Raw genomic sequence first — 23844 nt, forward strand, 5'->3', positions numbered from 1 at the left:
GTTTATAGGAATACGGCTTGCTGGCTTGTCAATAGTATTTATTTGTGATCACATGCTACTACCGTTTGCGTTTACCTACATTATGAAGAGCCAAGAATATTAATTTGACTGAGGAAGTATAGATCATTACTGAAAAAGAAAAAAAGTGGCATAGGGTAGATTAACGATCTTGAGTAGATGGACTGCCATGGTTTATAGGATGGAACCATGTTATTCTTGTAGCTATTGGCCACCTTCTTTCTAGCTTTTAGTCGATCTGCATAATGAAGCACATGCGCAGAGCACTGTTTGTGATTTATAGATGGCCATGTGACCAGAGACGGCCAACCGCAACATACTTCACCATTTAATCCTCAACATTATCTTCCCCACTAACTTCGTACACAATTATTTGACGTGATGAAATGACATTGCCTGTCTCCATAAGAAGGCAGCGATGTGGAGCGACCGTGACGTGTCCGAGTATCTTCGCACTGTGTATAGCACGCACTGTGCTGCCGCCCAAACGCGTCGCCCCATTCCCCCCACCACATCCCGTCTTTCCACACAGCAGTATCTTAGGTTTAACATATTGGTATACCAGACCGAAGTCCTGACTATGTTAAAAGCCAACAATGACGCCTTCGTCACTGTTCCATACCCCAATCGTCAGTCCCAAAGTGTTGTCAATAAGCTTGGGCAGAAGCTTTTCAATATCAGCACACCCTATGGCTAGCCGCCAGAGTACTCCAGATTGGTTGCAGCGAATACTGGACGACAGCTCAGCTCCTCCAAAGCTGTACTCTTGGACTTCTGCAAACCTGAGCAAGGAACGTGCCAATCAAGCAGTCCCCAAGACTCAAGAGAACAGCCCAAAAAAGCCGTCCAGGGATAGAATTCATGTTCTAGGTATAGGCAATATGGGGCGCTTGTTCGCCAGCAGCCTAGCTAAGCTGCCGTCCAGGCCACCCATCACGTTGGTCTTGCATCGAAAGGCACTCCTGGAGCAGTGGGTTTCTTCTCCAGGCATTGAGATCACCCGCTCTGGTGAAGTCCAAAAATCTACGGACTTTGATGTGGAGTGGTGGACTGATGAGAAACCTCATAGTGGACCGGTGATCGAAGCTACGAGCGGCACTGGTATCACCAATCTCATTGTGGCTACCAAGGCATCTGACGCTTTGCCCCTGGTGGATAGATTGCGGAGATACTTGGACGACAGCTCAACAGTAGCTTTTACACAAAACGGAATGTGCAAGATGTGGCCGCCGGTCGGAGATATCTATACTGGCCATCGCTTTTCGAAAGACAAAGGGCCCAACTGGATCGCATGCATCACCACACACGGAGTTGTATCTCTGGCCCCGTTTAGAAGCAGACATGCTTCAGTGGCTGACGTGTTAGTCGGACCAGTGTCCCTGAATGCTCAGACTGGGAGCAGTTCAAATTATCTGACTGATCAGATCGTCAACGGTCCAGACCTATATGGCAGAAAGGTCTCCAAGTCAGATCTGTGGGTATCGCAACTGAAAAAACTTGTGGTGAATTCTGTCATCAATCCATTGACCGCGCTTCTGAGATGTAGGAACGGAGATCTGTTCTTGTCAACGGATGACGAGGTAGCGCGGGTTATTGATATGCTCATTCTAGAAGCAAGTGAAGTCCTAAAAGCATTGATTGCGCATTCATCAAGTGCCGAGATTCTGGAAATTACCAATGTCGAGCACAAGTACGATCCAGACAGTCAGCAGACGAATGCCACCATGGATAAACTTCATGATCAGTTCTCATTTGATAATCTCCGCAAGATGGTCTACGATGTGGGTCACAAAGTCAGAGAAAATACCAGTTCAATGCTTCAAGACGTACGTGCAGGCAAGCCCACTGAGATCAGGGACTTCAATGGCTGGCTCGTGGAAACTGGGGAATTGCTGAATGAGGGCCTCGATCTGCCGAGCCACAAAAGACTCATCGGCATGGTAGAAAACGGGCTTACACTATCACGCGAAGAGCTAGGCGACCGTTTCGGGATCACTGATGGGCAGACGCCCTGAACCATAGAAGACTTTCACTGGGTCCGCCATACATCAGTCACAAGTCCAAGCAGACAGCAATGACGATTGATTGGCTCCACGTGGAATCATGAATTGTCACGGCTTGGTCTATCGTCTCGGTACCATTCATTTTTCTCGATTAGGGTGCACTGGGTTGCATCGAATTCCGCACCTGAACCAAAATGGCAAATCAGTGGTTATATCAGAGAGTATTATTGATCCGGGTAGTGGCGTTTTGGCGCCGCATCCACTCATTCAATCATATCTCCCAGCATGTTGTCAGCGAGCCTTTTGTTTTAAAACGACATGGAGATTAGAGCGGTCTGGAAGAGTTTCAAGAAGTTGTGTCGGGCGTCTCATGGCCAGAATGGCGTGGGCGGCCGTGACTGTTTCCGCGCCGAGAAAGACTGGTGTTATAGTTAATTATGGGGTTGTTGTTTGTTTGTATGAGGAAGCTGTTGCGTGATCCGGGTACCACCAGCTTCTCATCCGCCGCAGGGCTATCGCTGCAATCGATCATATGCTTGAGCCAACACTTATCACCCAGTGCTATGGCCTTTGTGCAAGGTTGATACTCCACTGCGAGCCTAAATAGGTCCCCCCGAAGCGAAGCATCTTGCGTCAAAGTTAAAACATCATTCTGGACTATGAGCTGCACACTTTTGACCTATCGTCGGCGATATCGGTACAGGCCAGGAAAGCAAGCATCCCAATGTATTAAGCGAGGCACGCAGTCAGCCCCAATTGTCTGAGGGCATAGGGGATTAGGTTGCAAAACTGACCTCGCAAGCAGCATTCAAGCCATTGTCTTGCTGTTCCCTGCCATCACGGTGGGCGATAGCTGGTCTCCCATCGATAGTTCCGACAGCTGATGGTGCGACTTGGTATCAAGTTTAGAACGACGACGTGCCTGCCCCTTCCAACCGCCTCAAAAAGGGCGATTATCGTGACTTGCAAAGACAAAAACAAATGCCCATGGCAACTTTGCAGTCCATAAAAACAGCCCTTGTTCCGTGACCGCATCGAACCGACTGGTGCGGTCGCAACACCGATGGACCCACGGCCTTTCAAAAAGGCTGTTCTTAAAAATCTCCGATTGGGCATTACCACTATGGGTAAGCAAGACGGGCAGATCTCGCTTGACATGCCGGGGCAAAGCATCGTTACTGTGGATTATGAAAACAGCAACAAAGCCGACTTAAAACTTGATTTTCACGGCCCTTCTTGTTGGTTCCATTTTGAGCCAGCAGTAGGTAACTTAACAGAGTGCAGCGCAAGCGAGCTCTCGCCCTAAGCGAGCTCTCAGCTTTGTACACGGCTGGTGGCCAGGAACGGTCACTCCTTCATGGACCGGAGAATTGCAAATGGAAAACCCAGCATGATCCGAGGACTGACCCCTATGCTATGATTTAGTGATGGATGCACTCTTGATGCGTGGCTTTGAGATGCGCTCCTCGAGACTCACCGACGAAGCGCATGTCCTGCAATGAGCGGCGGATACAACAACGTCAGCGGGTATGGTGTTAAAACAGGTGCATCAGAAGGCCCCCTGTGTGATGAATTCGTTATTCTCCTAGGGCGCTGGATGACCCCACTACGGGCGACTTGTAGGGGGCTAGTCTAGGCCTTGGGCTCAAAACCCCCCCACTGACGAGAAAGCCGCTCGATGACACGCAAAGAAACTCATGAGAAGCAAACAGGCCCACATCGAGATGGTTACATTGGATCTGTGACTCGATGCATTTCAAATTGACTGGCTTTAGCAAAAGTCCGTGCCGGCAGCCGCCGCCGCGACTGATACGGAACATTTTGCGGGATCCGTGGCTGAAGGAGGCTCAACCCTGGCCCTGGCTGCAGTACCTTTGGCGAGATGTGGGGTGCACTCGGCCGGATCGTTGTGCTGTGAGACGGAGGCTGGCATCTACACGCGAAGCGACGCTCCGACGTTGCATTTGTGGCTTCAAGTGCAGCGTCTGCATATCTATTGGCAACCACAAGCGACCTCGTCGATAACGCATCTTACGATGGCGCTGAATGCGTTGCGTACGAGCAGCGCCGGTTTGACCGCTATCGCGCTGCTGTCTACATGATGACCGGCTGTGTGTCACGAAGCGCGTCACAATTATTGCATGATATGCGCCTCTTTCACCAGCTGCCAATTCACGATCCTGTCACATGCTTGTTTCGAGTCCTCAAAACCATTGCCAATGAAACCCACAACGCCTAGGTATATATCCGAATACTTCAAGGTAGAAAGAAGTTGTGGTCAGCACGTGCATCCCCATGTTTCGGACATTTTTCATGTCAGACTCCCACAGTCGAGTCAGGATGGTGGGGTGAATCCCTGGATGATGTCCATCATCCAGGGTCGGCAAACCTGCTCTTCTGCCACAATCCTGGTATCAACTAACGCCTTGAGCGGGTTAAGTTCTAGCAGCAGAAACAAACCCGAACGGAAATAGCGAATCCCAGCAGATGCTCATCACCAAGTAGGGTGTGTTTTACAAGATATTCCTTCACCGCAACACTTGCCCGTGTGGGACAGTACTGGCGTCAATGCCTACCAGATAGATAGCCATTGTTGCCCTGCTATATCTCCGACCGGGAACGTCCTACTATAGTGTAAGCCGGGAACTAGACCAGTGGAGGTGCTTACCAGTCCATCATTGCATTGCCTGGTCCCTGTCACGGCACATTGCGAGAGATCATCTCGGTAGATTAGAGCACTTACCAGGCCTACTGACTACCCGCATCAAGCGATGTATCCCATCACCAGTCTTTGTTTTCTCCCAGGATCGGATTGCCCTATGCAGGTCTGCCTGTTACCTACCACAGTACCGCTAGGGTGTATCGATCTTTCATGTCGCATGGCCTGGGTAATCGAGGGATAGTACTCTTCTACACTATTCGGCCTATTGTTGACAAAGTGCCGACGGGTGACTGCATGCTGGGCTTGGGAGAAACCATCCATTCATGACTTGCGTACCTTTGCAAGCGAGCTTTGGTGGCGGGCGTGGTGGCGAAATGGCGGACTACGTTCCTGGCACCCAGGGAGCTTATTATCAATATCAAACCAAAATCATTGTTGGGAGACGATTTTTAATCATGGAATGGGCAAAGGTCGAATGGGAAGATACGAGATGGCGAATCGATCTTCAACAAGTGTGCTTCTATGTTTAAACATTTCCCCCTTGTGTTTCTTCATGTCGTGCTGATCTCATGGGCTGTGTTAATGTTCAATCCCTGTGTTGTCCGTCTCTGATCGCGACCAGAGGAACATTGCCAGATCGGATTAGCAATCGTAGCCACCGCAGTTTACCGCGGCTCTGAAGAACCAGTTCGAGTGAATAATTAATAAGCTTGGTAGCAATATACATGTCCTGCATTTGTTTTTATCCTAACATCGATCATATCCATCCAATCATGATTCCACATCTGCTTTCTGTATCTTAATCCTTGCCACTCGATCGTCTGATCACCTTCCCTACCAGCCACCCATCATTCTTCTAAGTATGCGTCAATGGGGCGATGCGCTCTCGCAACACCCGCTATTAGGGTATCATCTCGTTGTCGTCGTCCATTTTTTTTTCTTCCACAAAGAAAAGAAAAAATACAGAAAAAAGGAGGGATTATTACAAGTACTAGGAAAGTAGTGACCTTTTGTGGATGCTGTCGCCATGTAAACAAATGATATGTACTATGCGTGAAGAAAGGAACAAAAAAACAAAAACAAAACAAAAAAGCCTGGTAAAAGCAAACATGTGCTATCTTTCCCCTCCCGAATCTATGTATCGTTAGAACATAAGACCGCCGTGGTCATTGGTATCTCTAGGCAAAATTAAATAGTAGTTGCCCGCTCTTAACCAGAGAGCGGCGCAGGCAAGGGCAATGCAACCTCCTTATGAGCATCATCGTCATAAAAGGGCATAAATGGGGGGGTTTTTTTTTTTCCTTCCTCGAGTCGTCTTCTTTTCGGGGTCCCGGCGCCTCGCCACACTTTGAATCGCAGGAGAAAATAACCAGATAGCTATTGCTTGCAAACTTATAACAGTCCCGTACCTCCAGGACCTTTTCGCATCCCAAGGTCAGGCCGATGTGTGGTAATTTGACTGTGGCACATCGCTGTTGTCGTCGTGCCGGTATTGCTGGTGTGTAGGTGGTATCTGGGAGCCTCCTAAACCCAGGTGCTGAGGATAGATAGTGTCTGATGACCCGGGACCTGAAACTGCCGTCGGAGACGCTGATTGCGATAGATTCTCTTCTTCATCAGTGCCCCCTTCGAGTTGTTGGATTCTTTCGCGACATGCCACCGGAGTAAATCCAGTCCCCATTTTGTTAGCCACGATGCGCCACTTCTCGCTTTCGTAGTCGGCCAATGCGGCTCGTAGTTTTTGATCCTGAAGATGTACGAGTTAGTTGCTTGCCCACGTGGCAAATCAAGCATTGGTTTGAATGTTGTAGAAGGGTGCTCACCGTTTCGTCTGTCCACTGCGTCGTCTTTGCTTTTAGCTTTGTGCAATAACGGACCTGCAACGTCCCAGAAGACCGCCCGGGGAAGAAATCAGCGATCTGCTTCCAAGTCAAGTTCTTGTTCTCCTTCAGATCGATCAGCAACTGATCATCTTCGGGTGTGAACTTGAGCTTCGGCCCCCTTGGTCTGGCGGCGGGCTGCGGCATTCCAACTTGGCCGACCACGCTCGGTGCCCCTCCTCCACTCGCAGGCAAGCTTCCTTCCCCGTCGCGCCTCATCATCTTCGTCGGCGGGCCTTGGTCAGGGAGGCGATGGTGATGATGTGTTGGGGGTGCGCTGGAAGCTTGAGCATACGCAGCGCCCAGCGGTGTCTGCTGCATGGACTCCAAATCCCCTTGGTCCAGGTCAGGCATGCCAGGAAGTGAGAGATCTAGGTCGTCTGGTCGACTGCGCTTCGTTCCGGCACTATGCGGCTGCGTAGGTGTCAGGGACGGGTACAAAGGGACGCCATGCGATGCTCCAGGAGCGCCATAATGTGAAGGTCCCGGATGTCCCATGTGTCTGGCTCCTGGCAGACCTCCCATATGCGACGGATCCATCAGGATCTGATGGTGGTGAGGGGTATGATGCTGCGACATCGTGTGATGCGAATGCGACTGCGGTGGCTCGTGTAAGCCACCGGATGACGGATGATGAAGTTGATTCCCCCGATGATGGTGGTGAGTATCGTAAGCGTGTTGCGACTGGTTCTGTTCGCCTGGATGCGATCCCTGGGGAGAGTAGTCGACATTGTAGTCCCCTACTCGATAGTTGCCTGCCAGCGTGTCTCCAATACATGGGTCCCGCCAGAGCGAACCGCTCTGGACGGTCGCCGGACTCTGGACGGAAAGTATTTGACGAAAAGGACCCCCTCGGGCCTGCTGTTGCGGCGAAGGCTGCGGAGTGGGAGGACCTGCGTTGCGTGAGGCGAAAATCGTGCCCGTCTTGCCTGACTACCGTGGAATCACGAATAGGCGGGGCTCTTACTTGTCGAAGAGCCCGGCACATGTGTTGGTGTGGTAGTTACCGTTAGTGTGCTATTCCGATTTGCAGTAGCGGTAAGCAAGGCTGGTTGTATCCGTGTAAGATGTGGCTATTGAGCAGATCGCGGGTCGACGTTCGAAGTGATCAAAAACTTATGTCCAGGTGAACAACGCCCACTTTAAGAATACAATGTAACCCTGACCACCTGTCGTATGGGAATCCTTTCCAAGTTTTAGTTTCCTTAGCCGGACTAATATATCATGGCAAGAGTCAGATGGAGGGATCAGTAGTAGAGGACATGAACCGCATTATATCGTCTGATCTGCCTTATCGTCACGTCCCTTGACAAGGGCGATGCTGGGAACCGACGGACGGGTACCTTGACTACTTCTCTTTTTGTCCAGAAGTTAAAGCGTTCTGCTATGTGTAACACGAATGAGGGTATCGTTCCTGAGCGGGTGTGGAGAACCCGTTACCTTGTCTAGCGATGACGGTGGCATAAATTGAGGATCTTATGCCATGGTCTGCTTGCCGGTTATAGAAATGAGACCCTGGCCCGGGGAATGATGCAACTGGGGCGAGGACAGCCACAACGGACCATGCCTGTCATACAGGGTTCCCAGGAGAACAAATTTCATAAGCTTCTAAGACCCTAGGTAACTCTGACTTAAAGAGGGTCCTGGGTGGGTGGGCTGTAACCAAAGAGTGGGAGATCCAGGAGACGGATAGAGAGCTACACAGAATTGAATAGCCAAATGGAAATAGAAGCTGAAACATGCCCTAATATGCAATTGGGCAAGAGGTTGGCACTGAAGACTCGCGGTGTGGCCCATGGTGTTGGGGAGCACTCTATCCAAGAAGGCTAATGCACTTGCAAGTCTCTCTCTTTGGGGAGTTGTGATGCCGACGAGTCTGTCATGTGCGATTGGTTCCTGCTGACATGCGGAACCTCAGTCAAAGGCCTTGAAGAAACAGTTGGGCAGGGAATTTTGTCTCCTCGTGACTCCACTTTGAGGGGCCTATATTCAACTGGGGTGCCCTATATTAAGGAGTTAAAGCTTGCGATCCTGGCACCCCATAGGGCGGGTTTGTGACTGGGGTCGGTAGCAGCCACAGAGTGATACCGTGAGGGTAAAAGGGACAATGCCGATGAAAGCAGGGGGTAGACTGTGTAAGGATCGATGGCTTTCAAGCCACGTCTGTACACGACAGTGTTGCGTTGACTATTCGAACGCGTCTCCGTAGTTGTTCTGCAGCTTTTTGACATCCACTTCCAGCTGACTTGCCCAGTTGGCAAGTGATAAGCTCTTACACATTGTGGACTGGGGGTTACTTCATACTGTCGGAGTCAGGCACGACGGTGTATCATGAATTTCTGAAAGGCCCTGTTGAGAAGCTGTACAGTGTAGTGGGATATCCCTTGTGGGTGCAGGTAGCATGGTTGAGAAGGCTGACACAGTGCAAGTCTCTTGCGAAACGAGACTAGGCACTTCAGATCCAGTCAATCTTTCGGCGCGGCTGATGAAATAACAACCCATCCACTCGAAGACGCTGCGATACGACATGTGCAGTACGGTGCGACTGGTGATTCAGCAACTCACGGCCGTTTGAGGTATCGTGGGTATAGTTCCATATTTGCTTGTAATGCGGTAGAGCAGCCATTGGGTACATAGTACAATGTACAGACGCGAGCGAAAGTACCCTTGCTGCGGGACATTGCTCGACTCAATGCAAGCACGTGGCTGATATTCAGTGGAAAGACGAACATGCGCTTGCAAACGCGGTGCAAACGGAAAGGAAAGAAGACAAAACTGGTGCGGCATGTCCGCAAGGTGGTGGTGGGCAATTATGGGGGTTCAGGGATGCGCATGAACAAAACGTGTTTCAACGTACCCAGGTAATTAAAAGATCAATTATGCTGCATGAAGAGGTTCCTCAGCTTCTAGAAAAGTTGAAATTGCTTCTAGCGCTGCTTAGGACTCTCTGCGGCTCCGCCACGACCTTGCGTAAAGTGATCTCCATGATGAATGAGGATGATGATAGTGATGATGCATGTTGAGCAGGTATGCTGTGGTGAGGTACGGATACAGTATGGAGAAACGAGCATGACTGGCTCGAGGGAGATTTGACAGCTGGGGTAATTCGATCGGCGGCGCCAATCGCGACGGACTGCGCTATCCAGCCCTGCCTTTTCCAGCTTAACTTCAAGATGCATAAGAATTGATGCTTAAGGCCAATTCGAAGTCATCTCCCAAAAATAGATTCAAATCTATCACGGCTGAGCCCTATCGACCCCCAATACTGAGTGCTCCTTGCCCGACAAAAGCAAGTTCGCCAAGCGAGATGCAATTGACGAAAGTCATGATAATGCAGTGACAGGTATGCGATCAGACGCAAGATGGAGAGTCCGTAGTCTCATCGCTACGGCAAGTGGAACTCCTTGTTCACGTACTAAGCGTGCCCATTCAGACGATGCCCTCATGTCTGATGAACCAACCCCAGTCTCCAAAGCAGGCCTCCTGTTCGTCTTCCTTCCTTCTAGAAGGTTAATCCTAGTCAGTTCCCCTATCGGTTTCTACTATGTACGGATCCGTACACACACATCCACCTCACATTGTACTCGCGTGTTACGTATCCGACCATTTGGATCATCCGCAGCAGCATGACGCCACATGCACCATCCCCAGCTGCCCAGCTTGGCTTTTTTGGGTAAGGGATTCTGCAGAAGCAAGCAGGGTAAAGCAGGGACATGGCTGTCGTCATTGGACAGCCCAAGCCTTTCATACGGAGTACCATCTTCAATATCTTTGTGTCATCTCGGCACGACAACCTCCTACATCGTTTTCGGTCCCTTTTCCATACAAAGGAGCAGGGTTTACCTGGACAACTTTCGTAGAGGACCGTGAGAGACAGCGGATAGCTAGCAGCACCGCGTTAAACATTTTAGACATATTCATCCCATGATAGGACGAATAGGTCGCGTGAGGACCACTTGTCGACCATTTTAGTGCTCCTGTCACATTGAAGGAGAAGAAGAGGAAGAATAAAACAAGCACCCAAAGAGAAAACCCTCCCGTCTGACTATTTCACCTTGATCCCACTTAGGCTCGATTTGCCGTCTGTTCCAAGAACATCTCGCATCTTCAGCATGCTGCCATGGAGTGGGCAAGGAAATGCATCACTAGCCGCCTCCACCATGACTATTCCCTCTTTAGCGGCCCCATATCCTGTCAATGCTTCCAATTACGCTCGGCGCACTCGCCGCGTTGACCAGTTTCCGGGGTCCCTGATCTACACTACCGAGTCTCATGAATGGGCTGACCAAGAACGTACAAATTCTAGGCGCATTTAACCTTCATCTGCTCAGTCTTGAATCCACTGATATCATTGCCCAGTCCGCCAGGTCCCTCGGCGGACAGACACGCTTATCCGAGATAAACGTGATCTCCTTCAATGCAGGAACGGAAGTTGTTGCCTCGTTTTGAACCCTCTGCCCCTATGTCGCATACGTTTCGGACCATTTTGGAGTCTTTCTCTTCCAAAATCTCGGGTCCCACCATTTCGGAGAATCATGCCGACCAAGATTCGTTGGGCCCTTGGCTTCTTTGCGACCACAGCTTCATGCTTATAGATTTCATGAATGACTCGACCTTGAAGATCATACAGGCCACCATAGTCGGCCGTTGCATGTAATGTCACATGAGAGTAGTCGTGTGTTCTGGAATCCAGAGAGCCGATTGTGATGCTACAACCGCCAACAAGTCACAGCATGCATTGCTTTCTGATATGACGACGTGCCCTGCTTCACAAGCCACCTCCAGTCATTACTGATAGTTACATAAACCCCTGCTTAGACCCAACTCAGCCGCTGAAATACCTTACTTACAGTAGGCTCTCCGAAAATAAAATGCCTGTCTCCCGAGCGACAACCTTGCTCTTAATGCACATCTTACAAGAGCTGTTTCGTTGACCCCCCTGAGCTTTCCCGCATTGTGGGAGCCTCGATTGCAGTTCTACATCCACAGTGGTTTGCAGCAGAGGTATCATGGTTGCAGGCACGTGTTTGACGACAAAAGCACAGCCCATGTGAAAATCTCGCTTGCCCAAGACGTCAATGGAGAAAGGACGCAAAAGAGCAACAAACCCATAGAATTGTGGCTCATAAATGGAGAGATCCAAGCGGTGGCTCTCGCGAGTCCCGGCAACACATGTGCAGGTTGTGGTTTTTCCCCGGAACACGGAGGACGCATGATGGCATAAGATAAGCTAATTTGCCCGTACAGCAAACTACGTCAGCCGCCATTTCGGCGACGCCTCCAGCTCGCAGCGGCCTACTGTCCAAGCTCCCACCTTTGTAGGTTATTACTCCCGTGTTCATCTGCGCCGCATATGTTCGTGATGGAAGGTCCAACTTCCTAAACCAGCTCGGCGGCCTCTCAGCCTGGGGCTTTTGCCCAGGGCAGATACAGGAGATCTCACAGCCAATTTACTTGCACTTGACGCATACCGTTGCGGAAGGTTTATTGCCTCGCTTACTTCTCATGCAGCGGCACGCGAGATTGTTGATGCCATTTATCCAGGTAATCGATCCGCAGGGTCGCGGTACGAACAATAACGTTCCTTGACTCTCAAGGGATTCTGGGGTATGTCGCCAGTCCCACGGTCGCGGACATGTTGATCATCGCGCCCCCGATGCGGACACTTATCTGACAGCGTTACATCCCACCTAATCCCAGAAAGTTTCACTGCAATAGTAATTCAACCATATTGCTTGGGTCTAATATTCGGCTTAATCTTGGATCAAAGATAATTGACCGACCGGCCAATCGTTTTACACCATTCCGAAACAAAAATGTTGTTCTTTTGAATCACGGCCTGGCCGATAAAACGGTAGATACTATTTGCGCAGTATTCAGCAGAGTAATTGATTGTGCATATCTTCATTTCGCATTCGGTTCTGTTCGAGATGCACTTGTCGTCGATCGAACCATGCATGGAAACATTCACTATCTGGGCATTCCATAGCGCCCTGGCTATGCATTGGTGGATTCATGCCTCATAAGAATGGCAAAACCCTCATGATTACTACTAGTAAGCTAAGAGCAGACAAATTTGGTTAAAAAAATAAAAATAAAAACAATGCACTTCGTAACAATTGTAATGTTGTGTGTGCAAACACTGCCCTTGCTGAAATCGGGGGTATTGAACTTCGTCATATCGCTATCACTTATATAGATCAGCGTTTCTGAATTGTGGTTCGTTCGTGGCGATGCACATCAAAGAACCATGCGAACGCGCAACTCACGTACGCAACAATATGTGCCAATTCACCCCACGCGCGAGAGCAACAGCTATAACAAGGTTTCAGACAGTATAGAGTATGCACTTAGGATTGACCGAGAAACCCCTCAACCCCCAACACTCGGCCCCCGGTTCCTGGTCTACATCGCACCACTTGTGGCTCGCTCAGCATGGCGAAAGAGGTATGCGCATGCGGACGGCCAAGTTATGGAGCATATTTCGACAAACACGGCCAAGGGGTAAGATAAAAGGCGACTATTGACGTCATGTACACAAATCATGTAATGTGTAGAACGAGTGAGGCCGTGCTAAATCGAATGTGCTCAGGCATCAGGAATATGGTCGACGAGCACTAAACCGAGGAGACGGGCCACATTGACCTACAACGCATGTCTAGTATAGCACAAAAGTGATTCTCAACTACGGTGCCGGATATAATGGTATATTTGCAGGCTCTACGGCTACTTTCCAAAAGCCGTAATCCCCTAGGGTCAGAAACCAACTTCAACATATACTGATTTACCATTATTAGCAGATAAGAGGGTCACAATACAATTGATCATCTGTAGTACAAGTACTAGGTCTTGTGAAATGCTTCGTCGCAAAGAACCGTCTCGCAGCTCCTCCCGCTAGCTCCTCAAGATGATAAACCGGGTCTGCCTGGTTCTGCTCCAAATCCAAGAGCGACAGACTTGCGAGTCTGCATTTGGTCTCGATGGAGGTGCGAGAGTCGACTCCCAGGATGGTGTGAACAACCGCATTCGTCTACAGAGATCTCGGTAAGCGGCCAAATCTCGAGTTTCTGAGAGCTAATTATGGTTTCATTCTGTAATATCATGTTTCAGGAAGAAAATCAAGGTGGTGGGAATACAACTCTTGGGCAAACCTACCGATGGCTTGGATGGGTTTGTAATAGAGCCCTGTGACCGATGGATTCGGGTTTCCATACTCTCTCTCTCTCTCTCTTTTCCCGTAGGAAACGAGCCCGAGATGCAGAATCATTTTCACAGACCTGGACTCAAGCTGGTGCAATCTTCAGTCACCAGATGAGTGACAACGAAAAAGATCAACCGAAAAAGAAAAAAGGAAGAAGGCCTCGAGCCTGGGCCATCTTGAGGAGGCGCAGCGGCTCGATCGAGTCTTATACCACAGATGCGTGTGCAACGGTTATGGGAGTCGCCGAAATGGTCCAGTGGTATCTCGATCCGAAACTTATGGCTTTCGTGGGTTGAAATCCCGTCATCGCTCGATGTAAAGTGATCCCGGCCCCAGACGTTCCATATCGTTAAGAAAGAAACCCGTATTTGCTCCAATTGCGACTGCACCATACCAGCCCATCGAGTCTCGCACCAGTCGACTATTAAGATGTCCAACGCCACTTATTGTTGAATCCGAGCAACAAGACAGATATGTTATTTTCCTGGCCCGAATTACATTGGCGCAAAGTATGTATACATCGAGACCAGCGTGGACAGTTTCTACTACGTTGTCCTCATGAGCTTGATGTTAGTTTGAAAGGAAGCCAAGTGAAGCCAAATATCTATCCAGGTTTCCTCGAGTGCTGAATGGTTAATTTACCCCCCAGGAAGCAGAATCTGTGGCCAAAGCTGCTGAAACCACTGCGGAAGAGAATTTAGCGACGTATTTGAAATTTATAGGAAAGTTAGCTTCGTATAGGTTGACCAGGACGCTGTTGCTATGGCGGTATCTCGAGCGATCTGTGTCATCCGCAATAATGCTGCGGCTTTTTCAAATACCAGGGCAACCATCATTGTTGAACGATAGGGACACTATGTCTTCCAGTTCGGGAGCATGTCCACAAGTTGTATAAGTTCAAGATAATTAATGCATTCAGTCCAAGAAATGGCAACCATACTAAGAAAGCTTCACATACGTTGCATTGTGTGATTTGGATCGACGCTGACCAGTCGTCTATGGCTTGTGATTATTATGTGAGCATCTAATCGCTGTTGTTACTGGCTGATGCAGTCAGGACCTCTTTTACAGACAAGCACACAAAGCTAATGTAGCTACCTCGTATTTATTATATGAGACGTCTGTAATCAATAGCTTGCAATATTTTGTTCGCCAAAGGCTTTAAATACCTCCTTCATACTAGGCTGACAGTTTCGGTTGGACGGTTCAGCTCAAGCATCATCGTAGGAACAAGTTAATAACCCCAACAAGGCGGCCAAGTTCCCAGCTGGGTGGAAGCATTCCGGAGAGAACAGCGGCATACATGTGAGATCAGAAGACCATATAGTCATAGAACAGCGCCGAGCCTAGCCATGGAATCAACGTAGAAGATACCTATGGTCTGATCATGGCTGACAAATTGCCATTGGCTTAGGCGGAGTGCAAAATCTCTACTCCACCACGTTTCAAGGGCACTCGCTGAGCTTCCAAAAAAGCTCAACAGCATTGAAATCTTTAGCAGCAACAGTATTTATAGTGCTCTTCTCATTGTACTACTCATGCAGCTATCTTACAACAAGAATTGAAATTTCACTCATTGAGTCTGGGCACAAGGTTGATGCCAGAAAAGAATTATCAGACATGTTTCCCCAGCAGTATAGCTGCAGTTAAGGGGATAGCGGTCAGTAGATATGAACTCATCCATGCACGGTCCGTGTACAAGATAGGCTGATAAACTCAGTCTGAAAAGAATCGCGTTGACTAGGCTATCTACATCTTAAAACATCAAAATTCGAATAAAAGGTGATAAAAGTTACCAGGATTATACAGGCGTTCATGTCCCCAGGTATGATAACATCTCGAAAACACCGTCCAAATCCCAGTTTTACCATCCCACCTGGTCCAGTACAGTAAAGGTATCTCAAAGAGCTCAGGTGCCCCAGTTCCAACATAAAAGCGCGTCATTCGGCGTGTTGTTTTTTTCAGCCAAAGCGAGTACTTCGGCCCGGGGAAAATCGTTACAAACACCATCGTTCATTACCGTCACGTCATAGCAAGCTTAGTAAGGTGGGTTAGGACCCATGGGAGGATAGTCCTCCGGGCGTCCGCCACCACCCATGGAGCCAGATCCTCGGCCATCGCCTCGGCCATCACCGAAGTGCTTCTTGCGAAGAGCAGCCAGTCTCTTCTTCTTGGTCATTGTGTTGATGTAGGTGCCAATGATGAATGCCACGACGTTGAAGAAGGGCATCCAAGTCTCCTCGGGAAGGAACTGCTGAGCGAAGGCAAGGCAGACCGGGGAGGTGATCCACGAAACCTTCATAACCTTCATGAAACCGACGCGCACAGTTGCGCGGACCTGGTGGTATGTGCGAGCGCCAGCGATGAGAGCCATAGCAACGAGATATACCGAGTTTTGAATAGGGGCGATGATCAAGTTGCTGACGAGGATCTGTAGGATCTTGGCGCGCAGGCTGGTCCTGTTCTTGAACGTCTTTTGCAGGCACCAGATGAGGAAGTGGCCTAAGGGCGCGCTGATCAATGCGCCGTACGCGGCCATTTTGGGGACTCTCGACGTGAAGTAGTTGCCATGCTTGTTGCGATCCTTCGCGAGCCATGATGCGAGGAACTCTTGCAGACCGGCAAGGGTTCCGGAGGTAAGCATCTTGGTGCGGAGTGGGTTCTCCTCAAGTTGCTTGATGTAAGCCTGTTACAGGTAGGGTGTTAGCAGACTGACGAGGATTCGCTGGACGCGTGGCAGAGATGAGAGGGGCAGAGGAAGATACTCACCATCAAGTAACCCTTGGTGCCAGCATTTCCCTTTCCTCCAGTAATGGCAGTTCCGATCTTTGCGAGATGGGGATGCTTTCCCTTGGTTCCGGGTATAGGGCCATCCTTTGCGGCACCTCCAGCAGCAGCCTCAGCGGCGGCTTGGGCTGCATTGGAGACGGTCTCGGTGCCCTTGCGGATGGTGTCCCGCTCGATCTTGAGCGTCGACATTGTTGTGGAAGCCGGAGTGACGCTCAATCAAGTGGAGGGACACTAGTCGCGAGAAATCACCTGGGGAAGAGGGATTATCAGGGCAGCGCTTGGATGGGGAAATCGTGTGTTTCGAGGCGGTCACTGTGAAATAGATTGATTGTAAGGTTGGGACTGAGTCGGGGGCGGGACGCAACACCGCGCAAAGGCCAATTGCGAGACGGTTTGTTTATGTTTGGCCAATTGAAGCCGAGGCTGCTTAGCTGCTTCAGTGACCCCTGCGATGAGCGACGAGCATGACCCGAGCTTCTTGCAGTAGCAACCAGTATGTATCCGTATTTTGTAGATGCAGAAGGTACATGTAATGTAATGCACTGCAATCTACTGAATGTGCAGGTTTATTTTTATTTTTTATTTTTTTTTGACAGCTGGAAAGAAAAAAAGAAGAGAAAGATGGAACTCACCTGCAATCAAGCAATCAAGGAATCAAGCAATCAAGATCAAATCAATTGCTCAACATTTCACATCCGCCCATCCGTCAGACTAGATACGGTGCTGGAGTGGATAGGGTTGAGCAACAGCGGAGGCTGGTAAAAGACTGAGCGAGAGGTTGGACATATCCCATCCCTGGCAGCTGGGGGAGGCCCCATCTTCGGCTTTCCTTCGCCAGGCTCAAGCTCAGGCTCAGGCTCAAAGCTCAGGCTCGCCATCATGTCGCGATTAGGGCCATCGAATGGCGGCAATCGGGGGTTAGAGCCCAGTCTAGCCCGCTCAAAACTGGAGACGCGTTGCTGCACGACAGCTGAATCGTTGCCAGGCACCGCACCCCTCGAGGCCCCGTGCATGTGATATTTTGATTGGTCAAAGGCTCCTCTGTTGGTGGCGCCGACGAATCGTTTTTCCGCTGATTGAGCGCGCGACAACTCATCCCACATTCGGCAGACCAGCCAACATCCTTGGAATCTCCAGCAAAACTCCAGTCGAGCCAGACAACCTTTGACTTGCATGAGTTGCATTGCTCGACAACGGTCCGATATTGTGCTTTAGCACTGGCTAGAGCATGCCGAGTCGTTTAGTCCCAAATTGTTTTAGGCGTGTCAGTGCCCAATGGACCCCTGACAGCGAGACAGACACTGAGCGGGCTTGCTTGGCCGTAGCGAATGCTTGATGCAGATGTTAAAAATGCGGCTGATCGCAGCCTGATTGTTTGTGACTGTATTGCCAGGACTGAATTTCGAGGGGCGTCGAGAGGGACAGCCCAGATAGAGCCAGATGATGCCACTGAGAGTCCCTTTCCTGTGTCAAGTTGAAAAGTTTGGTTGGATACCGACCATGTTCAAGCGTTGTGTTCAGAACAAACCAAAACAATCGAGCAAGTAGGCACAGCAGAAAGAGCCCGACAATAAGCTGGGGATCAAGTAAGATGCACGATTACCTAGGTTAGTGGATGCAGTTGGCAGAGCATTTTCAAAAGATCAGCGGCAAGCGGTCACAGGCTTTCAAAGGGCCATTGAAGAAAAGCAACAACGACGGTAGTGGTAGAGGCAGAGGGAATGAATCGCGACTTCCATCAAAGGTGAATACAGGATTTGTGTCGACAACAACGAGAACACGACAAGTAGAACTACTTATACTTAGTACAACTTTCTGGGTACCCCACCAGAACGATTCTCGGCTCCTTCACTTCACTCATCCTCAGACCCAAACAACAAACTTTGGCACCATTCGTTTGGATACTGACGGGCCAGGTGTTGGGCATTACTTGACTTCATTACTATGCAGTAATTTCAGAATACCATTGGTTTCTTCAGTCGTCTGCTTCTTCTGCTTCCGCCAACTAGGTACAGCAAACACCAAAACCCAAGCATGTCTTCACCAAAATTGCAGCGCAATGCGCCCGTGACTCTCGCCGCCCACACATATCGACCCCAGACTTGGAATCCCACCTGCACTCATTTAACCATGACGCGCATCTTCGAGCCCAGTTTCGTGTGCGCCATGTGTCGCCGATCAGGCCAGTAGGGCTGGCTGTATCGATGCACACAGGATCGAGAGCACATGCTCGAAGACGCCATCGCGAAGGCTCGCCCCGTCAATTTCGACCTGCTGGGTCTGTCCATGACTGAGCATGTCAAGCCAGCTGTTCGTGGACCCGAGATGAGATCCAACCGCTACAGCTTCTTCAAGGAGGTTGATGCCGCGACTATGAAATCGTATTCTCCAGACCAGATCGCGATCGTACTGGAGCAGCGAGAGAATCTTCGCCGGGTAATAGAGAATGAAGAGCGGTCGCCAGCTGCCCTGAAGCGCACTTACTACATGCCCAGTTCTGGAACCGTAACCAGAACCGCAGCCACCACCGCAGCTACTATTCCCCCACCTCCTGGCTTCACGGGCCCTCGTGTCGAGAAGCCATGGGTTCCACTCGATGAGGACGAGTGTCAGTTCAAGTGTTGCCATAACTGTCGTCCTACTTGCGAGTCTCGAAGCTACCTGAGCCTCGACGGGATTCTCAAGGATGACATCCCTGCCAGTGCTGCAGTTGGCTTCGGCTTCCATCTGCAGGGCACGAGGCCTGTGATAGATGCGGACATTGTCAAGAATATTGGCTATCGCCCTGTACCTCTGGTAATTATTGATCCAGACGCCTCTATCGAATTAGGGTGAACTGACGTTGAATAGTCCAGCCCTTCTCGCCACGAGTCTGTCACCCCAGCATCTTCGTCAATGTTGAGCATATTGGATGTTATCGACGAGCAGATCATCGAGATGGCACGTCAAGATGAAGCAAAGTCCAGCGAGCTCGGCAAGACAACCCGCAAAACTACCGACGCAAACACTGGCGGTATAAACGGCAGCCTACAGCTTAATGGATCGGCCATCCGACCTTCCTGGGCACCACACACCATACCTGCTGCAAATGCACATGAGGTCAAGTTTGCCATAAATGCGAAGCCGACGCACATGGAGGAACAGGAAGAAGATGGATGCTTCCACGAAGAACCCTTGGAAGTTGCCAATGGTGTTGCTGTCTTGGAGGAAAGCGTTGAGATGCACGTACCAGATGTTATAACACAAATCTGATGTCTTGGAACTATACCCATTTGGCGACGGGAGACGCAAGCGGTCACACCTGCGCATTGCAGAGGGCTAACCATCGGGGTTTAATGCGTGGGACTACGCGTTACAATCGTTTCTCGGCAGTCAGACAAGAGCTTGGATCGTGGTTAAAGGTACCATAGAGCTTGGGCATGATAACCCCATTGGTCGTGCCACAGTCAATCAGCCTTCCAGTCACTTAGCATTGTCAATTTTAATATTCTACCAGCTGTGTTTCTTCTGTCCTGTTGAGAGTCCATCTAATGTACTGGTTTGTTCATCACATTTTGTGCTTCGGTGGCTTTATAATCATTCGCGTTTTGTCCTATCCGTGGAATGCTCACCTACTGGGTCTCAATCTCATCATCACAATCGCAACATTAATTAACAGCCTTTTGGTCAAACTGCACGACGTCTTGGCTGTCACAGATGGGCCTCGGTAGTTTCCCGTACTTTAAGAACTCGAGCAAAGCAATAATACTATCAAGGTGTGTATGAGGTATCATGGGCGGCAGAGCTGTTAGGGAGGACAATCCGTATGTGGCCTTTCTTTCTTTAGTATACATGATAGCGCTGTCCTAAACCCTGCGAAGCTATCGCTTTCCAAGTTGTAAGTCCTCGACGGGAAACCGCTCCGATATCGCAGTCCGAATGACTATGCAGTTCGCAAGCCAAGACTATATAGTCTAGCTTCTGAGCATGTGGGTCAACCAAAAAAAAATTCCTCTGGACCACCTTGCGTTGAAGCTTAAGATCATACGTAGTATACACTTGACCCGACCTGAGAGAGTGGATCATTCTCGGTCTCCAGTATGGCAAAATTCCAGTACGGGCAGTTTATGCTCTTCGGTGACTCAATTACGGAGTACTCGAGTGTCGAGGAGCATGGCCTCACACCAGCTCTCCAGAAGGGCACGTATCAGTCTCGACTCCCTAATCTGTCTGCCAAATGCTAAGAGTCTTTTGCACAGCCTACATTCGACGCTTGGACATCGTGAACAGGGGGTTTGAGTAAGCCATGATGCCTGCCCTCTTGATTTAATTTTCTTCTTATGCTCGCCTCGAGAGCAACCAGTCTAACCCGTAGAATGCGGCAGCGGCTACAATACACGCCAGGCTCTCCAGGTTCTGCCCCATATAATTCCGTCTCCAGAACAGGCCAAACTGCGTCTTCTGGTAAGTCACACTCGCCGCCGGTTGCTTCCGGTCTTTGACCTTCTCACAAAATAACGTCCAAGACCATCGGCTTCGGCGCGAACGACGCGACCTCCCCCGAGGCCAACAACGACTTCCACGTCCCTCTTGCTCAATACAAGGAAAACCTCCAATCGATCTTGTCGCACCCTTCCATAGCGGCTCAGAGCTGCAGGGTTCTCCTCATCACGCCTCCGCCGATCGATGAGTATCAGCATGAGACCAAGGACAGGATGGCAGGACAGCCGGGCTTGACGCGGTTTTCGCAATCCGCCAAGGACTATGCAGATGCCTGCCGCCAGGTCGGCGAGACGATGCATGTGCCGGTTTTTGACCTCTGGGGCTGCTTGATGCGGCGCGCAGGGTGGTCCGACGGAGGGGAGTTGGCCGGTGCAAAGGATGCGCCGAGGAGCGATGTTCTCGGCCAACTGTTGTCCGACGGTAAGTGCTCAAGCACTTGGCACAAGGTATAGCTATTTTCTGACAACAACAGGAGTTCATTTCACGTCTCAGGGGTATCAAGTGTTTTACGAGAACTTGATGGACTTTGTATCGAGGACGTATCCTGATCTCAAGCCGGAGAATATGCCGTTCGTCTTCCCGACCTGTGACGAGTTCACCGGCGAGCTTGAAAAATAACAAGTCCCAATTCTGGTTTTGGAAATAGAGAAGAACCCCGCGTGTTGCTCCAATGTCAAAACATCCAGCAGCATTTTATATGTCTCTGGGTACAACTTCATGATTACAACTTTGGGACATGACCGGCAGAAGCTCAGCAGAAATTTCAAGCAGTTTGCTCGGAGTTAATGAATCAGTTGCGTCAGTTCGTCAATTCATAATGCAATACATCGCTTTAGATACAACAAAGAAAACATCTGCAACTCGTATAAACGCAATCTACCATAAGAAAAGCAATCTAGCGCTACGTCTGTCATCTCTCCGATGGCAAGAACAGCCGCCGCAGTGACACGAACAAATCTGGTGTAGTCTCCCGCCGGTTTTTTTCCCCACAAATATCATACCCAACCCTCGAACAGAACATGCTATCTGGACAACATGGTGATATTTCAGTCTGTCGTCGCTTCAAGTCGAGCACTACCCAGTTTTGCATGAAGCGATCGGACGTGTCTCTGGTAGTTATCACGACGAGTGAAAGACTTGCCAAACTTCTTGCAGCCTTCGTCGTGGCAAAACCACGCCTCAGAGCTTCTGAACTCTTTGTGCGCTTGACTGTAGACTTGATGACGTGCGAGGTCTCGTTCAAGAGTGAAAGTCTTCCCACAATCACTTATGCCACATGCGTAGAGCTTCGCATGTATGGCCCTTGGGCGCCTGAACATGTGTTAGTCGGTTGGATGGACGAGGTTCGCGTGATGGCCAACTAACCGAACATATGACTGCCGTGTTTGAGGTTGCTTGACTGGTGTTGGTTGAGGCGCATTGCCATTCGAGACCTCAGAAGTCGGTGCTTCAGGATGCGTGGCCGGAATGATGAACGGCTCCAGACCCGGACCTGTGGCTTCGAGGGGGTTTGAGGCCACGAGTGTCGACCCAACCCCTATCTCACTCCTTCCAGCAGTGAGACTTTCCGTGTTAGCACTCAGCCGAGCAATGTTGAAATCGTACTGTTGATCTCCGACTTGGAACAGCTGGGGTGGCTCTTCGACGTCATGAACATGCCTGCCAGACGCACTAACGGTGGTCATGTTCCAATGCTGTCCCATTGATCGGAGTGGTGGTGCCAAAGAAACGGTACTGATATGATAATCTAAGTTATAATGCGGAGGAATATAGTTGATATTCGTTGGACTGGTATCGACGTCTACGTTATTCGCGTCTAGATGATAAGATGTGGAGTCTGAGGCAAAGCTAGGAGTAGCTCCTGGATGATCTTCAGGCTTCTAGAGAACTAGTATTAGCTATGCATGTTCGACTGTACATTATTAGATATCAAAATCATATAATCATGAGTTCCTGAACCGACGAGCAGTCGTGATATGTTCTTGGTTTTGGTGGTCTCGATTCGAGGCAGCGAGAAGAACCCAACAATCACTGGCAAGCTCACCTCGGTGTAGGCATCTGTTTCTGTTGCCCATGACGAGATAGGCCAATGGCCGGCACCAGTTTCCTTTGTGCTCATGATGCTTGATGGGTAGGAACGATATCGACAGATCTATGACTATTCGGATTACATGAACAGTTGAATGACGGTGATTCTTTAACAAGATTATATAGAAAAATCGCTTTAGCAGGCGTGCATTACAGGTTGTCAATTGGAGGCGATTTGTGTTCATACCCAAACAGAGGCGCAAGGTAGGTATATTGTCAATGTACTGTATGTCATTTTTAGTGTGGCAGCAAGCCAAGTGCCCAGTGAAGATGCCAAAAATTACATGCAAATATAAAGCGTGCCCGCGTAGATGCCACTTGGGCTTTCCAGCAAACAGCTAGGAGTCACTTGCGTGCCGGAAAGAACGAGACTTTTACTTCATGCAATATGCATTGGGTGAGAAACCATGGCGCGTTAAGGGAGGCCATATTTTGGTGCAGCTAACTGCCATGGGATATTCAGCGCGCAGCCAATCAGCGTCACATAATACTCCTTATAGCCTTGTACCGTTCGCGATGATACTGCACGTCGGCTGCCACTAGACTGACAGCGCGCTGTTTCGCGTGTCGCGATGAACGAATCACATCGAACAGTGGCCCAGTGATTGACACAGGATATTGAGTGAGCTATAGTGGCCCAGTGCGGCTGTCACACAACTGGCTCTTTTGATATGCGACTACTGCAAGCACCTGCAGGCCAAACCTCGCAATCGGAGACTA

At 49.8% G+C, this 23844-nt stretch overlaps 8 protein-coding genes across 8 annotated transcripts; 4 read left to right on the plus strand and 4 right to left on the minus strand.

The window, feature by feature from the left end:
• Window positions 1–707: 707 nt before the first annotated feature.
• Window positions 708–2033, plus strand: BKA67DRAFT_525276 (ketopantoate reductase PanE/ApbA C terminal-domain-containing protein; the record flags this gene model as incomplete). The annotated part of the gene is made up of 1 exon (XM_046098649.1): window positions 708–2033. The coding sequence occupies one exon, from the start codon at window positions 708–710 to the stop codon at window positions 2031–2033; it is 1326 nt and encodes a 441-aa protein (XP_045953759.1).
• Window positions 2034–6118: 4085 nt separating this feature from the next.
• BKA67DRAFT_540695 (uncharacterized protein) lies at window positions 6119–7551 on the minus strand (the record flags this gene model as incomplete). The annotated part of the gene is made up of 3 exons (XM_046100812.1): window positions 6119–6430; window positions 6507–7496; window positions 7531–7551. 3 exons carry the CDS (start codon window positions 7549–7551, stop codon window positions 6119–6121), a joined length of 1323 nt encoding a protein of 440 aa, XP_045953760.1.
• Window positions 7552–13470: 5919 nt separating this feature from the next.
• Window positions 13471–14060, plus strand: BKA67DRAFT_540696 (uncharacterized protein; the record flags this gene model as incomplete). The annotated part of the gene is made up of 3 exons (XM_046100813.1): window positions 13471–13607; window positions 13674–13733; window positions 13805–14060. The coding sequence occupies 3 exons, from the start codon at window positions 13471–13473 to the stop codon at window positions 14058–14060; spliced, it is 453 nt and encodes a 150-aa protein (XP_045953761.1).
• Window positions 14061–15802: 1742 nt separating this feature from the next.
• Window positions 15803–16743, minus strand: BKA67DRAFT_524655 (uncharacterized protein; the record flags this gene model as incomplete). Its single annotated transcript, XM_046098600.1, has 2 exons — window positions 15803–16450; window positions 16534–16743. The coding sequence occupies 2 exons, from the start codon at window positions 16741–16743 to the stop codon at window positions 15803–15805; spliced, it is 858 nt and encodes a 285-aa protein (XP_045953762.1).
• Window positions 16744–17243: 500 nt separating this feature from the next.
• Window positions 17244–17729, minus strand: BKA67DRAFT_540698 (uncharacterized protein; the record flags this gene model as incomplete). The annotated part of the gene is made up of 1 exon (XM_046100814.1): window positions 17244–17729. The coding sequence occupies one exon, from the start codon at window positions 17727–17729 to the stop codon at window positions 17244–17246; it is 486 nt and encodes a 161-aa protein (XP_045953763.1).
• Window positions 17730–18780: 1051 nt separating this feature from the next.
• Window positions 18781–19806, plus strand: BKA67DRAFT_663586 (uncharacterized protein; the record flags this gene model as incomplete). The annotated part of the gene is made up of 2 exons (XM_046108209.1): window positions 18781–19350; window positions 19405–19806. 2 exons carry the CDS (start codon window positions 18781–18783, stop codon window positions 19804–19806), a joined length of 972 nt encoding a protein of 323 aa, XP_045953764.1.
• Window positions 19807–20534: 728 nt separating this feature from the next.
• BKA67DRAFT_582118 (putative isoamyl acetate-hydrolyzing esterase) lies at window positions 20535–21888 on the plus strand. Its single transcript, XM_046103966.1, has 5 exons — window positions 20535–20733; window positions 20793–20832; window positions 20919–20997; window positions 21060–21456; window positions 21509–21888. Exons 1-5 carry the CDS (start codon window positions 20634–20636, stop codon window positions 21652–21654), a joined length of 762 nt encoding a protein of 253 aa, XP_045953765.1. The 5' UTR covers window positions 20535–20633; the 3' UTR covers window positions 21655–21888.
• Window positions 21889–21998: 110 nt separating this feature from the next.
• Window positions 21999–23155, minus strand: BKA67DRAFT_650404 (uncharacterized protein; the record flags this gene model as incomplete). The annotated part of the gene is made up of 3 exons (XM_046106049.1): window positions 21999–22347; window positions 22402–22916; window positions 23081–23155. The coding sequence occupies 3 exons, from the start codon at window positions 23153–23155 to the stop codon at window positions 22083–22085; spliced, it is 855 nt and encodes a 284-aa protein (XP_045953766.1). The 3' UTR covers window positions 21999–22082.
• Between the last annotated feature and the right edge of the window lie 689 nt (window positions 23156–23844).

Source organism: Truncatella angustata, assembly GCF_020726525.1.
Source record: "Truncatella angustata strain MPI-SDFR-AT-0073 chromosome Unknown BKA67scaffold_9, whole genome shotgun sequence".
NCBI classification, from domain to species: domain Eukaryota; kingdom Fungi; phylum Ascomycota; class Sordariomycetes; order Amphisphaeriales; family Sporocadaceae; genus Truncatella; species Truncatella angustata.